Below are 13,083 nucleotides of genomic sequence, written 5' to 3'. Positions count from 1 at the left end.
CTGATTTGGTCCTAACTACTTAAGGTTTGTCATTTTCCAGAGGGTGGGTGAGTTAGGATTTGGGGCAATTCCAATTAGGAATAAATCCCACCAAGCAGATGCAACTTGACCATCCTAGGTATTCTTTTTTACAGTGTCCATTTTGGGCCAAACAGTCAGAAAAACAGGTAAAGACATGAAGATTCTACAAAAAAAAAAAAAAAAAAAAAAAAAAAAATTGACCTGACTCATTTCAAATAATGACCACTAGATATCAGCTTTTTAAAAAACAACTTTTAAAATATTAGTACTCTGTTTGAAGAAAAATTTAACCTGTTGGTATAAAATAAAGACTTGAAAGGTTACATCAAGAACTGGTGTATTTTTGTCACTTCTATTATTGGTTAAATGAGTAAAACAGCAATTTAAGTCTGAAATTTTTATAGAGAGGTTATGTATTTCTTTAGCAAGTATAATGTGACATCAGCAATTGATCCTTTAGAAGTTACTTAACTTTGCTAGTTTTAACACATTTGATACAGATTTCATAGGTATTCAATTCGTAAAGTTTTGTACTATTTGAGATGCATAGTCACTTAAAACTCCTTACCTTTGTTATTAATTGAAAATTTGACAGAGCCTGGTATTGATCTGTCATAGGAGGTTATGCAAAAACAGAAACATATAATTTCTTATAGTTATTTATAAAAAATTGAAATGAAGGGATGGGAGTGCAGCTCAGGAGAAGAGCTCACGTTTAGTGTGCAGGAGGTCCTGGGTTCAATGCCTAGCACCAAAAACAAAACAAAAACCTAAAGTACTATTAGCCCATTGAACAGTAAAAATAAGTAAAGCAAATACTGAAATACAGTAATCTTCCTTAGCTAACCAAGGCTGGTATATCAAGTCTTGTTATAAAACAAGATGGGAAGGTTCTAGTTTTTCATTGAAGAGCTAGCTAGGACTACCTCAACTGAGTGGGTTTATTAGGATTGAGCAGGGGCAATAAAAATCTGCAAATAGGAAGAAAACACTGTCCCCCAGAAGCAAAGAAAATAAACTTTGGTGCACACCTGTAATCCCAGCAACTCGGAAGTCTGAGATCCAAAGCTGGCAAGTTCAAGGCCAACCTGGACAATGTAGCAAAGACACTGTCTCAAAAAAAAAAAAAAAAAAAAAAATTGGGGGTAGAATTTTATAATAACTCTACAAATGTAAGATTGTAGATTTTATCTCGTGGAACTCTTGTGGTACAGCTAATTTGAAGACGATACCCGACCATATCTGATTTAATGTCATTGACATTAACAAAAAAGTACCAAATGCTGATTCTAGACCCAGAAATCATGGGAGGAGCCCTACATTTTATAGCAGAGTCTTGTGAGCACCACAAGCTGACTGATCATGGGTGAGATGTGGGTAATAGGAAAGGCAGGGGAATGTGTAGAGCAGGCAAGCATTATATTTTCTTTAAAAATCTATTACATGGTTTTAAAAATTATGTAAATGCCATCTGCTCATTCTAGAAAACCCAGAAAATACACAGGTCAATAATAAGATTTTTCTTTTTAAATCTCCTTTAAGGCTGGACATGATGATGTATACCCGTAATCTCAGAGAGTGGAACAGCAGGGAAGGTGAGGACAACAGGCCTGGGCCTGGCACAGACATCTTTTTTGTTTGTATCTGCCTTCCCTCCCACTATAAGTCCTTCCAACTATAAATAGATGTGAGACTGTATACTAGGAAAGTGGAAATGGTCAGTGTCAGAGGGAGCTCCCCAGTTCCCCAAGCTTAGGAAGAGAATGGTCCAAATGTGTTTTGGGAAGACTGAGGAGGCTCCCCAGGCTGGAGATGAGGCCTTGGCCTGATGTAGCAGGGTGCTATGGCCCCCTGGATTGTACAGCCACAAAAGGGACTGTCAGAAGTTTCTAGGAAATGTTCAGAGGATGTTCTAAGGTTACATCACAAACATGTGAAGGGAGAGAAACAGAAGTCTAGGAGAGTATTTAGCTTTCCCCCAATCCTGAGGATTAAACCCAGCCAGGAGCGCTCTACTACTGAGCCACATCATAGCCCTTTTTATTTTTTATTTTAATACAGGGTCTCACTAAGCTGGCTTTGAACTTGCCATCCTTCTGCCTCAGCCTTCCAAGTAGCTTTGATTACCCAGGTGCACCACGATACCAGGCACCAGTTAAAGTTTCTGAACCATTTTTTTCTTGCTTATCCCCACAGAGAAATAGGAAGAATCTGGTTTTATCTCATCAAAATTCTTATCATTTCACTCCATCTAGATTAGATTGCCTTACACTTTCCTGATTTATGTAGTCTCCATTCATTAAAGAAGTTGCATGCCAATTTTGTGCCAGGCCCTGAGCTACTGTTGGAAATACAGTGATGAGTGGCACTGTCCATCTTGTCCTTAGAGGAGGTTGGTGTTAAGCTAGTAATCGTAACTGTTAAGCTAATAACTACACAAAGAAACTATATATCATAAGTGTAATCTTGACCTGTGCTTTGTAGCAAAAGAACAAGGTATGAACTGTCTCAAGAGAGACCTGTCCCTGACTACAAAATCAGAGCTGCCTGTGAAGAAGTGACCCTGTGTTCCCTAGTTCGTGGGGTGGGGTTGGGGATTGCGCAAAGTACTGAGGCCCGGTAGAGAAGCCCTACAGAGTAGGTACAGAAATGGAGATGAAGCAGGAGGCGGGGGTGAGAACCTGCAGCTCAGCTACGATTTCGATCATTGTCGTAAGAGAAAGGGAAGCCGTTGAAAGATTTTAAGCAAGGGAGTGAAAATAACAAGAAAGGCGGAAGGATATTTTTAAAATGTCACAAAAGTTACTGTGTGGATGGCGGATGGGCAGGGTGGAAGAGGAGAGACCAATACCCCTTGTGTTCAAGATAATTGGAGACAGTAGTTTGAACTAGGGAGATGCAGGAGAACCTGTAGCCAGGTAAGAGAGAGAGCTAAGGGGAAAACACCTACTAACATGTATTGGTAGCTCCAAAGTTTCCTTATATCTAAAGTGGATCTTTGATAGACCTGAGTTTCTGTATGGGAACTGCACCTCTGGAATTATTTTCTGAAATATGTTATAGAAATTAACGTTTATTTCCTTTGGTAGACAGTCAACTCCTAGAGGACAGGATTACGCGAGATGGAACTTTTCTCTTCCAGACAGAGCTGACTTAAAAACTATGCATTTATTGGATGGAGGCGGGGACCGTGTTAAAATTCTCAGGCAAATGCACAGGACTCCGCCTCCTGCCAGGGCTGGCCCGCCCACGCTCTCTTCCACGCCTGCGCAATCCCCGTGCCAGCCCCCTCCTCGCCGCCAACGCGACGCACGCATGCGCACTCCTTCTCCATGTGTGCTCGGACCGTCTCCCGGCCCAGCTAAGCAGACACACGAGTCCCCCTCAGCGACGAGGCCTTATCACGAGCTCGGCAGCCCCCATATCCTGCTGTGGCCTTCCGTTCTCGGTCTGTCCCCACAGCGTGAGTCGCCATGGGAAAGAGCCGGACGAAACGCTTCAAGCGACCTCAGTTTTCCCCTACGGGCAACTGTCAGGCCGAGGCGGCAGCAGCAGAGAACGGGACTGGAGAGGAAGATGACGACGGACCGGCGGCAGAACTGCTGGAAAAGGTGAGGCGAAAGCACAGCCAGACCCGGGGCAAGGGTACTGGGCATCGAGCTTCGGCGCAGAGCTCGGGCGCGCGTGCGCACTGCACCCCATGACACCTTGCTCTTGTCCCGCAGCTCCAGCACCCGACCGCCGAGGTTCGCGAGTGCGCCTGCGCGGGGCTGGCCCGGCTCGTGCAGCAGCAGCCGGTGCTCCCGGATCTCGCTCGCCGCGATGCTGTGCGCCGGCTCGGGCCGCTGCTGCTGGACCCCAGCCTGGCTGTCAGGGAGACAGCGGCCGGTGCGCTGAGGTGAGCCGGTAGAGGGTCCGGGGTGGTGCCCACCGCTACTGTCCTCTGGGCCTGGGCTGTCGCAGCGGTCAGCCAGCGTTTTCTGTATACCTGGCACGCACTGTCCTCGATTCATCCTCAGGGCGCTTGGGAAACGAAAAACTTGCCCCAGGTCTCACAGTGGCAGGAAATATGGGAATGTGAACCCAGGCTCCAGACTTCGGAGGACCCCAGGACCCCCGCATTACATCTGTCCGTTGGCTGCTTCACCTGCCGCAGTCACCTGTCCAGGCTCCTTGCCTTCAAACCTGGCGCACATTTCCCCCTCTCCTTGAAACCCGCCCCCCCCCCCCCCCAATAGAATCCCTCGGTTGGATGACCTCTTCCAGTTTGTGCTACGAATTGGTCTAAGTGCAGGCAGGATGTTGAGCATGACAGCCAAGATCCTATCTTTGCAGAAGCTATGTTAATGGGGAGAGAAAACTAGCAAAACCATAAACAGATAATACTGGATAGAAGTGCTCTGCAAAAACAAGAGAGTGATGATTTGGGGGTGGGAAGTTTAAGTTGGGTGCTTTCTAGATGACATTTGTGAACTGAGACCTGAAGAATGAGAGAGCTAGGCATGAGAAAATATGGGAAAGAATATTCCCCATGGGAGGAACAGCAACAGCAAAGTGAGGCAGCACACGGCTTGACTGATGTGGTTAAAGAGCAGAAAGGTTAGTGGGGCTGAGTAGAGTAGGAGTGGGGAATTGTAGGAGCTGGGGTGGGAGAGATGAATAAGGTGTTGGAAATGGTGGAGTGAAGGACTTAACTCTAAGCAGGGGAGTGACATGGTCTGATTTACCTTTGGTGACTGTGTAGAGAATGGACTATAGAGGGGGCAAGAGGAGAAGTAATTATTTGTTGCTCTTACCTCTCCTCTGGTTGTGTGTGTATTATTTATGTTTCCATCACTGACATAGCAATTTTGTATCACATGCCTATGTGCCAGGCACTGGCTAGGGTCTGGGCATGGGGTAATGAGGAAGACAGACATTAATTTCTGTCCTTAATGAATCTTAATGTCTGTTGAGGGAGACAAGCATTAACCAAACCAGTTACGTATGCAGTTAAGTATGCAGTTCTAGCCAATAGTAAGTACAGAAGATGCTTTGAGAAGATATAACTAGTAGTTCAGGGAAGAAGATCCTGAGCCAATGATGTTTGAGGTGAGATTGAAGGATGAGTGGGGATGGACCACTTGATAGAGGATGCTTGAACATCCTTCTACCTCTGGGGAGAAAGTGGCGTGTGGAAAGCCCTACCATTCCCCCTAATACAAACTGGGAGCACGTGGAAGATTTTGGGGGCATCTTTTGGCTTGTCTCCATGTTTTTAGAGCTAATACAGAGCTGTGCATTCAGAAGGCAGACGTGTTTTCTCAATTAAAATTAGTCAGGGCTACTTCAGACTATGTCTTTCCCAGTGGCCTCACCTGTCCTTGCTATCCTTGTGGTCTATTTTTGGCAGTGCTGGGGATGGAACCCAGAGCATCACATGTGACAAGTAAATATTCTACCACTAAGCCACCCCCGCCAGCCACTCTCACAGTCTTGATTCCAAGAAGTGGTCCCTTCATACAAGATGTGATATATTCACATTAAATAGGAAAAGTCTTCTCCTTCTCCCTTTCCTTTAGCCAAGCATGTGTGTGCTACCTCTGCTAAATTATGAAATAGCAAAGTCGTTGGTTTACATGTAATAGAATAAGGACCAGGACAGGTAGAAATCTGTGGATTGGTTTTTCAGCATATGACAGAAATAATAAAGATTTCCTTTGACAAAACATAGGTATAATTAAAGATAGAAATAAGTTTGAGAGCTTAATAGTATTGTGTAGCTTGTGATCTGAAAGTAAAATATGTCTTAAACTTCTTATGTAGAAATCTCAGTGCTTGTGGCGGCTTTGAAGTTTGTGATGACATGGTAACTAAGGACGTCATGACTCCTCTGGTGGCACTGCTAAAAGAGGTATGCAGTTCTTAAGGTACCCAGATGGCAGCTTCCAGACATAGCTTTCTGAAGGCATGCTTAGATGAACTTTTTGTTTTGTTTTGCTTTGTTTTTTAGTACTTCGGTGTTCTTTGTCTTGCCTTAAAACATCCTACAGAAATTACATTTTCCTAGCAACACTGAGCCACTCTCGTCATTGATCTCAATCTCTCTTATTTTGACCCCACTTCCTTATATTTATATGATAGTTGGAATAGACCTTCCTAAAACTATGCAGACTCGAGCCAGGCATGGTGGCACATGCCTGTAATCCCAGTGGCTTGGGAGGCTGAGGCAGGAGGATCACAAATTCAAAGCCAGCCTCAGCAAAAGTGAGGCGCTAAGCAACTCAGTGAGACCCTGTCTTTAAATAAAATATAAAATAGGGCTGGGGATGTAGTTCAGTGGGCAAAGGCCCCTGAGTTCAATCCCCGATACCAAAAAAAAAAAAGAAAGAAAGAAACTATGCAGACACCATCCTTTAGACTTTAAACTTCGTACAATGAAAATAATTACTATTTGTTGATTGCTTATTTATTCACCAGGTATTGTTTTTATATTATGCATATTTAATTTAATCCTTGTAGCAATTCCTATGAGATAGGATTTTTATTTTTTCTTGCAGTGCTGGGTATCAAACCCAGGGCCAGTGCATGCTAGGCAAGTGCCCTGCTAGTAAACTATACCCCCAGCCTGCCGTAGAATATTAGTCAGCTTTTTGTTGTTGTGGCCAAAGTACCTGACAAGAACATCTTAGAGGAAGAAAAGTTGATTTTGGCTCTTGGTTTAGAGATTCAGTCCAGGGTCAGCTGACTTTGTTGTTCTGGGCCAGAACATCATGCCTATAGTGACTGCTCAGTCCATTCAAGTTAGGATAGACTGATTAGCTTATAGCTTTCATAATCCAGTCATTTAACCCTGAATATTCCCGCATTAACACAAAAGTTTTGGGGACACACCTAATTCCAAACCATAACAGGCAGGTATTATTATCCTCATCTTATAGATGACAACCAGGACATAGGCCTTATGAATTTGTGAAGATCATGTTGAATTCTTATGCGTAACGTCACACCATTCTTACCACATGATATAGTTTGGTGGTTAAGGAGTGTCCACTCATGAGCACCCACATGCTCACATGCTCTCTCTCACTCGCCCAGAGCCTTGTGCCTACTAGACAAGTGCTCTACCACTGAGCTACATCCCCAGCCCACTATTCTCTATTGATTGGTGACTTTCATTTAAGGCTACTTAAAAGATATCCAGTTTTGATGCCGGACATCAATACTATTCTGTTAGATCAGTGATACTCGATTGGGGGTGATTTTGCTCCACAGGGGACATTCAGCAATTTCTGGAGACATTTCTGATTGTCACAGTTTGGGAGTAAGGGATGTTGCTGACCCTCCTTCAACACGGGCAGTCCTTTCACAACAAAGATTATCTGACCCAAATATGTGAGTGATAAAGAAGACCTAGATTGAAACGCTCTTGTCATAAACTGTGGTTCCAGAGGGGCAGTCCTGCAGAGTGGTGAAGAGTGCCGGCTCTGGGGACTGAAGGCCTGCGCTGCAGGTGGCTTCACCGCATGCGAGGCTGCACCTTCAGCAGCCTCCCAGGCCGCAGTTTCCTAGTCATCTGATGAGATCAGGCATGATGGTTCGGCCACCTGTGGGTTCACTGGGATTAAAGGACTAAATATGTCAAGTGCTTAGAATGGTGTGTCAGGAGGCGCTCTGTAGATGTTAGCTCTTAACATTTCTTTGTCTTTCTTACTGTTTTTTCACATTAGCTAAAATACTTTATCTTGGTTTGTACTTGCATTTTAAAATGTGAAATGCTTTGTTTACCCAGTTTGTGTAATAATTTAAGAACCTCTTATCTGTATTTCTTGCCAAAGGGATGCAAGGTTATGGGAAGGGTAGTACTTCTGAAAACTTGATAGGCTTGTTAACCACTGTAATTTCTGATGTTTCATTTTTGTGTTTCTTCACTATCATTAGCTTTTTTGTTTAATTATTCTTTTGAACCAGGGTGCTAATCATGATATTTGGTTGCAGTGTAGTGCTGGACTGGATTCAAATGAGGTGTCTCCACAGGAGAAAAAAGATCAGAGGAGCAGTGCTATTGAGAACATAGCCAATGAGGCTGTGAACGTACTGTGGAATATATGGTAAGGTGCTTTTCAAGTGTGGCCTCCTGCTATAAGGCTGCTCGGCTGCTGCTCGTTCTGTTAAACTGCAGGACCCTGTGCTCCCCTGGATAGGCCAGTAAATCCAGGATGTTGGTGCGTGGTAGGAGGCAGTATCAGTGACCTGAGATAGCCCTCCTGCCCGCCTTTTCCTCATAGCTTCAGTGCACCATTTTTCATTTTATATCTCTTCCCTCCAGTTGCTGCTACTGACTAAAATAAGAGGAATCATCACCATTAGAACCCGATATTCCTCCTCTCCGTAAGCTCATGCCTGAAAGTGTCACCCCAGTGCCTACCTGCTTTGGTGTCAGGAATGAGAGGAGGGCCACAACTTTGGTGCTTGACTCCTCTTCCCTGGCAGTGGTCATTTGAGCGTGAAGTATATACCCAAGAAGAGTCCCTTGACCCCAGTAGGAAGAAGGCCACTTTCCATTCCGTGATTTTAGTGAGTGGACCTGCTGCTAGGAATGGAAATGGCTACAAACATAACCTGATTTACTTTTTTCTCCACTTTTTAATGTCCATAAATATAGCAGGTTTCTACCATAGTTCCTTATTTTCAGAAAGACATGGGTGTTTCTTAGAATACAACATAAGTCGGATCCTGAAAAGCTAACTACACAGCAGTCTGAGCTCGGCCTGTGATTTCATTGTAAACTGTCCAGTGCACCCCAACAGAAATACTGGGTGGTCAGATGTGAAAAAATGGCATTTGAGCAGACTTGATGGAGGTTCTTTTTCTGTGCACCAGATAGCTTAATGATTGATTGATGCTGGGAACTGACCCAGGACCTTGAGCATGCTAAGTATGCACAGTACCCGGGAGGTATACCTCCAACCCCTGTCAATCATTGACATGGAAATGTTTTTTAAGAATTTCTTAGAAAAGAACCTGAATATATCTCCAAAGTGATTTCTCTTTCTCGAACACCTATGTGCCCTGTCTTTATCATTTTGCAATAGAGATAATTACTCTCATAAATAATTACATTCGAATTAACATAGCTGTTAATATTTTTGTTTCACAGATTATATTTCACATTATCTTTACTCACGTATGCCTTGTTTTCCTCACTTGACTTCAGTGCCACAATAATTAGAGGGAGGGAGGTAAATAAGACAGACAGAACATGTTTTTCCTTGGAGAACAGATTTAATGTAATAATGCAGTCAACTCTGTTGGCTCTATCAGTGTGTCATGTGTGTATGTGGTACGTATGGAGGAAATGGGTAAGATTATTATAATCAACTCTGTTTACCCTGTATTTAGTATGTATGTTCATTAGTCAGATCGATAGCTCTCTGATTCTTTTATTAAAAGGTAGTATAATTTCAAATGTAATTATTTATTAGAGTATTTATCTCTTGCAGATTGCAAATTCCACTTGATGAAATTATAATTTTGCAAGAAATGGATAAAATATAAATTTCTTTTAAATCTGGGTTTTCTATGTGAAAAGAAGCCTTTTGTCCTTACTCGAACTTCTTTTTATTGTGCTGGAGTGGAAAGAATAGCAGGCTGGACCCAGGGAACCTAGGTACTGGGCCTGCCTCCGCCACTATCTTCAGATAGATCTCTTTACCTTTTAGACCCTGGGTTTTCTCATCTGTAAAATGAAGAGTTGAATTAAATGATTTCTAAGAGCTCCTCCAGTCTAAACTTCTATAAGGAAACTGCCATGGTCAAGAGATTGACTAAAAGGTCCCACCATGATGGAAATAAACTAGATGGCTAGTTCTCATGGGCAGTAAATATTAATGGGTATTTGTTACTTCCATCTATCAAAGTGGTGGATTTTGACTCCAGCTCCTTGGTTCTGTTTTTCTGTGTGTGGGTTTCTGTGGTTGATTTCATAATGTTAAAATGTGAATAGTAAAACTTTTTTTTCCCCCTTCAATTTAGTGAATGCAGTAGTAGAGCAGTATCTATATTCAACAAAGAAGGGTGTTTGGAGATTGTATTAAAGTATTTAAGTAGGTTTTCCACCAATGTTGACCTGGCTATTTCAGTAGGTAAGTGAAGAAAAGGTGATGATTTATTAAGTATGTGTGTAGCCTTATTCAAAAATTTGTATTCAGACATAGCATGCTTATTCTATAGAAGCAATTTTTGTCTCATTGTATCTAAATGTGTAGCAGAGGAATTTCTCTGAATCTTTTAAAATCTGTCATTAATCCTTTACTCACTCATAATTCTGCCTTTTGCTCTGAAAGGAACGAAGGTAATTATGTGAATATGTGTGGTTTGTGACTGTTATTGCTTAGAAGCCTTTATTAAATTTTGAAGTTTTATCTCCAGTTATGAAAAATGGTAACCCACAACTTCCAGGCCTTTGATCCAAAGTTAATTGGCACCTAAACTTAGTTAAATGTATGGAGCCCTGTCTCACACTCCAGGCAGAAAATTGATAACCAGCACTTTTTTTGAGAGACAGAGGAAAAGAAGTGAGTGAGCTTATCCAGCAACTTCAACTGCCTCAGTTCCCCCACCTTCTCTGTGTTAGACTAGAGCCATCAGGGACCCTTGGCCCAACAGGGGAAGGAGGCTGAAACTAGAGGTTGGGCAGCTATTCAGAATTCTGGGTGAGAGCTGAGAGAGAGCTGATGAAGAGCTTTGCAGGTGTTTAGCTGTCCTTTTATTGAACTCTGCTTTTCTCCTGGCAAGGAATGGATTCCCCTTGCCTCTGCTTCTCCTGGCTCTAATGGGTACCTTTTTTTTTTTAAACACTGGAAATTGAACCCAGAGGTACTTTACCACTGAGCTACATCCCAACCCTTTTTAGTTTTTATGCCAGGGTCTCACTTTGTTGCTTGGGTCATTGCTAAATTGTTGAGGCTAACCTTGGACTTTCAATCCTCCTATCTCAGCCTCCTAAATCACTGGATTATAGGCATGTACCACCATGCCTCGCTCTAAGAAAAAAGAAAAGGAGGGAAAGAGTATAATAAATACTGCTGGAAAAATTTTAGAAATCAATTTCTCAAAATGGAATCTTACAGAGGTAGTTTTATAAGTGAGGATTTCAAAAACAGTTTAAAACTTTTTTTTAGGAAATCTACAACTTAATCTCAGGATGGTTTTTATTATAAGAGAATTTTAGGAAAATTAGTTTATAGGTTTTGAAAGAAAAGCTATTTATGTATCTTTACTCTTGTAGAGTTTTTGTTTGTTTAATTCTTTTCCTAGTGAGCTTTTTTGAATGGGTTGGAGTAAAGTTACTTTGTATTTTATTATAGTGTTTTCTTTCTGTATTTACCTAGGTTCATGATTGTTCAAAAAAATGTCCTTACTTTTGTTTTGAAAGTTAAACAAGGCTTACATATAATAAGGTGAACTTATAAGATCCCATCCTGTATATTAATATAGCTTCTTTTGAACTTGTATTATGGTACAGTCATGGCTTACCTTGCCTTGTTGCTAAAGTGAACATAATTGGTCTCATAATGACAAGAAAAATACATTTGGATGTAATCATATGTATATATATACGTGGATTTGTATGCAAATGTATTTTGAGAACCAAATCAGATCACAGTCATAGTAACTGTTTTGATTACTTTGAATGGGCACAATTACTTGGGAATTCTTAGATGTGGGAATAATGATTTATAGGGAATAAAATATCTCAAAGAAATGAAATTTGAGCTTGCTACCTCTTGTGCTTCAGGGAGTACTTTTGTCCAAACTTTCACGCAATCCCAATTACTATATTTTCAGTTAATTTTCTGTAATATGCAAGTTGTAATCCATTGTTGTTTTAACGCCAGAGAAGAAGTGCTAAGTGAAATATACATCAATTCATGTTTTACCCATCTCTTAATTTGCTCATATTTTTATGAAAAATGACTTTTTCCCTTAAAGAACTATCATTTCACTAGAAATCACCTTAGCTTTTAAGGTCATGATGAATTGAAAGGAAGCCAGAGTTTCCCAAAATCTAAGGCTTGTTCTCAGCTGCAGAGCTACAAGAGTTTGGTCCATAGATTGGCCTTTGGTCCATAGCTGTCTGCTACTGGGCCATGATAAGTACATAAATTGATGTTAAATCATTAGAAACATTTATAATAATTAGACATTTGCCACATTTAGGAGCATTTTAAATTTTATTTAATAAAAGTATGTCTCAGTATTTCAAGATGCACCTTTTTGATGAGTTATACTGTTTAAATTAATCCTGACCATATTTCACTTGTTTTTAAGTATTGGATTTTTGTCTTCTAGCACACTGCTTGCAGACAGTGACTGAAGATAACCCAGAGCTCCTGAAATCTTTCAGTGCTGCAGGGTTGCAGGTGCTGGAATCGGCAATGCTCTGTCCTGTCAGTTCCATGGAATACGCTCTATTAAAGACTTTGATAGCAGGTAACCTTTAGCCAAATGAGACAGTGTGCTTTTCTGGTCACTTTTAATAAATAGAGGTGGGAACCAAAGTTCAGTCTTATCTTCATTTCACCACATCGGGGTTTTCTGTGCTTATGTCTGTTCTGAAATTATAAGTTTAAGTGGAGACCCTTAACTCAGGTAGTTGCCCATAGTTATGAAGTCTTTTAGAATAGATGTGTTTCGATTGTAACAAACTGTTGTTGTCTGATAGAGACATGCTGTCGTCAAGACCTCCTCTTACTTACCTATGAGTTCAGAGATTGACTCTAGATATCCAAGACACAGCCACTTATTTTTTCATGAGTTCTTCCTCCCCAGCCCTTTTCATCCCAATATCTCGAAATATAAAAATAAGAACTGACCGATGGTCTGTGTGGTATGAATGTATTTCATACAACTTTGTATGTGCTTCCTCTTGCCCTTTGGGTTTGCAGATGTCATTTTATCTTGAGAGGTTTTGTTGTGGGTTTTTAAGTTTTTTTCCCCAGTTCTGGAAATTAACTACATCCCCAACCCTTTTTATTTTATTACATTATTATTATTTTTTAAAATATTTTTTTGTTGGTG

At 41.4% G+C, this 13,083-nt stretch overlaps 1 protein-coding gene across 2 annotated transcripts in view; it reads left to right on the top strand.

Annotated features, from left to right (window-relative positions):
• The first annotated feature begins 2,263 nt into the window (after nucleotides 1-2,263).
• HEATR3 (HEAT repeat containing 3) overlaps nucleotides 2,264-13,083 on the top strand; it is a 33,476-nt gene continuing 22,656 nt past the window's right edge. The window contains exons 1-6 of one of the 2 annotated variants that reach the window (XM_079118352.1): nucleotides 2,264-3,632; nucleotides 3,747-3,919; nucleotides 5,827-5,914; nucleotides 7,999-8,111; nucleotides 10,036-10,145; nucleotides 12,355-12,495. In XM_079118352.1, coding sequence (XP_078974478.1) covers nucleotides 3,495-3,632; nucleotides 3,747-3,919; nucleotides 5,827-5,914; nucleotides 7,999-8,111; nucleotides 10,036-10,145; nucleotides 12,355-12,495 — 763 coding nt within the window. In that variant the 5' untranslated portion in view covers nucleotides 2,264-3,494. The remainder of the gene's footprint in view (nucleotides 3,633-3,746; nucleotides 3,920-5,826; nucleotides 5,915-7,998; nucleotides 8,112-10,035; nucleotides 10,146-12,354; nucleotides 12,496-13,083) is intronic. The other variant, XM_079118351.1, reaches the window with a different exon arrangement.

The sequence above is a fragment of the Sciurus vulgaris genome, assembly GCF_902686455.1.
Source record: "Sciurus vulgaris genome assembly, chromosome: 17".
Lineage (NCBI taxonomy): Eukaryota > Metazoa > Chordata > Mammalia > Rodentia > Sciuridae > Sciurus > Sciurus vulgaris.
Note: the sequence above shows the minus strand (reverse complement) of the source record. Positions and strands in the feature narration are given on the sequence as shown.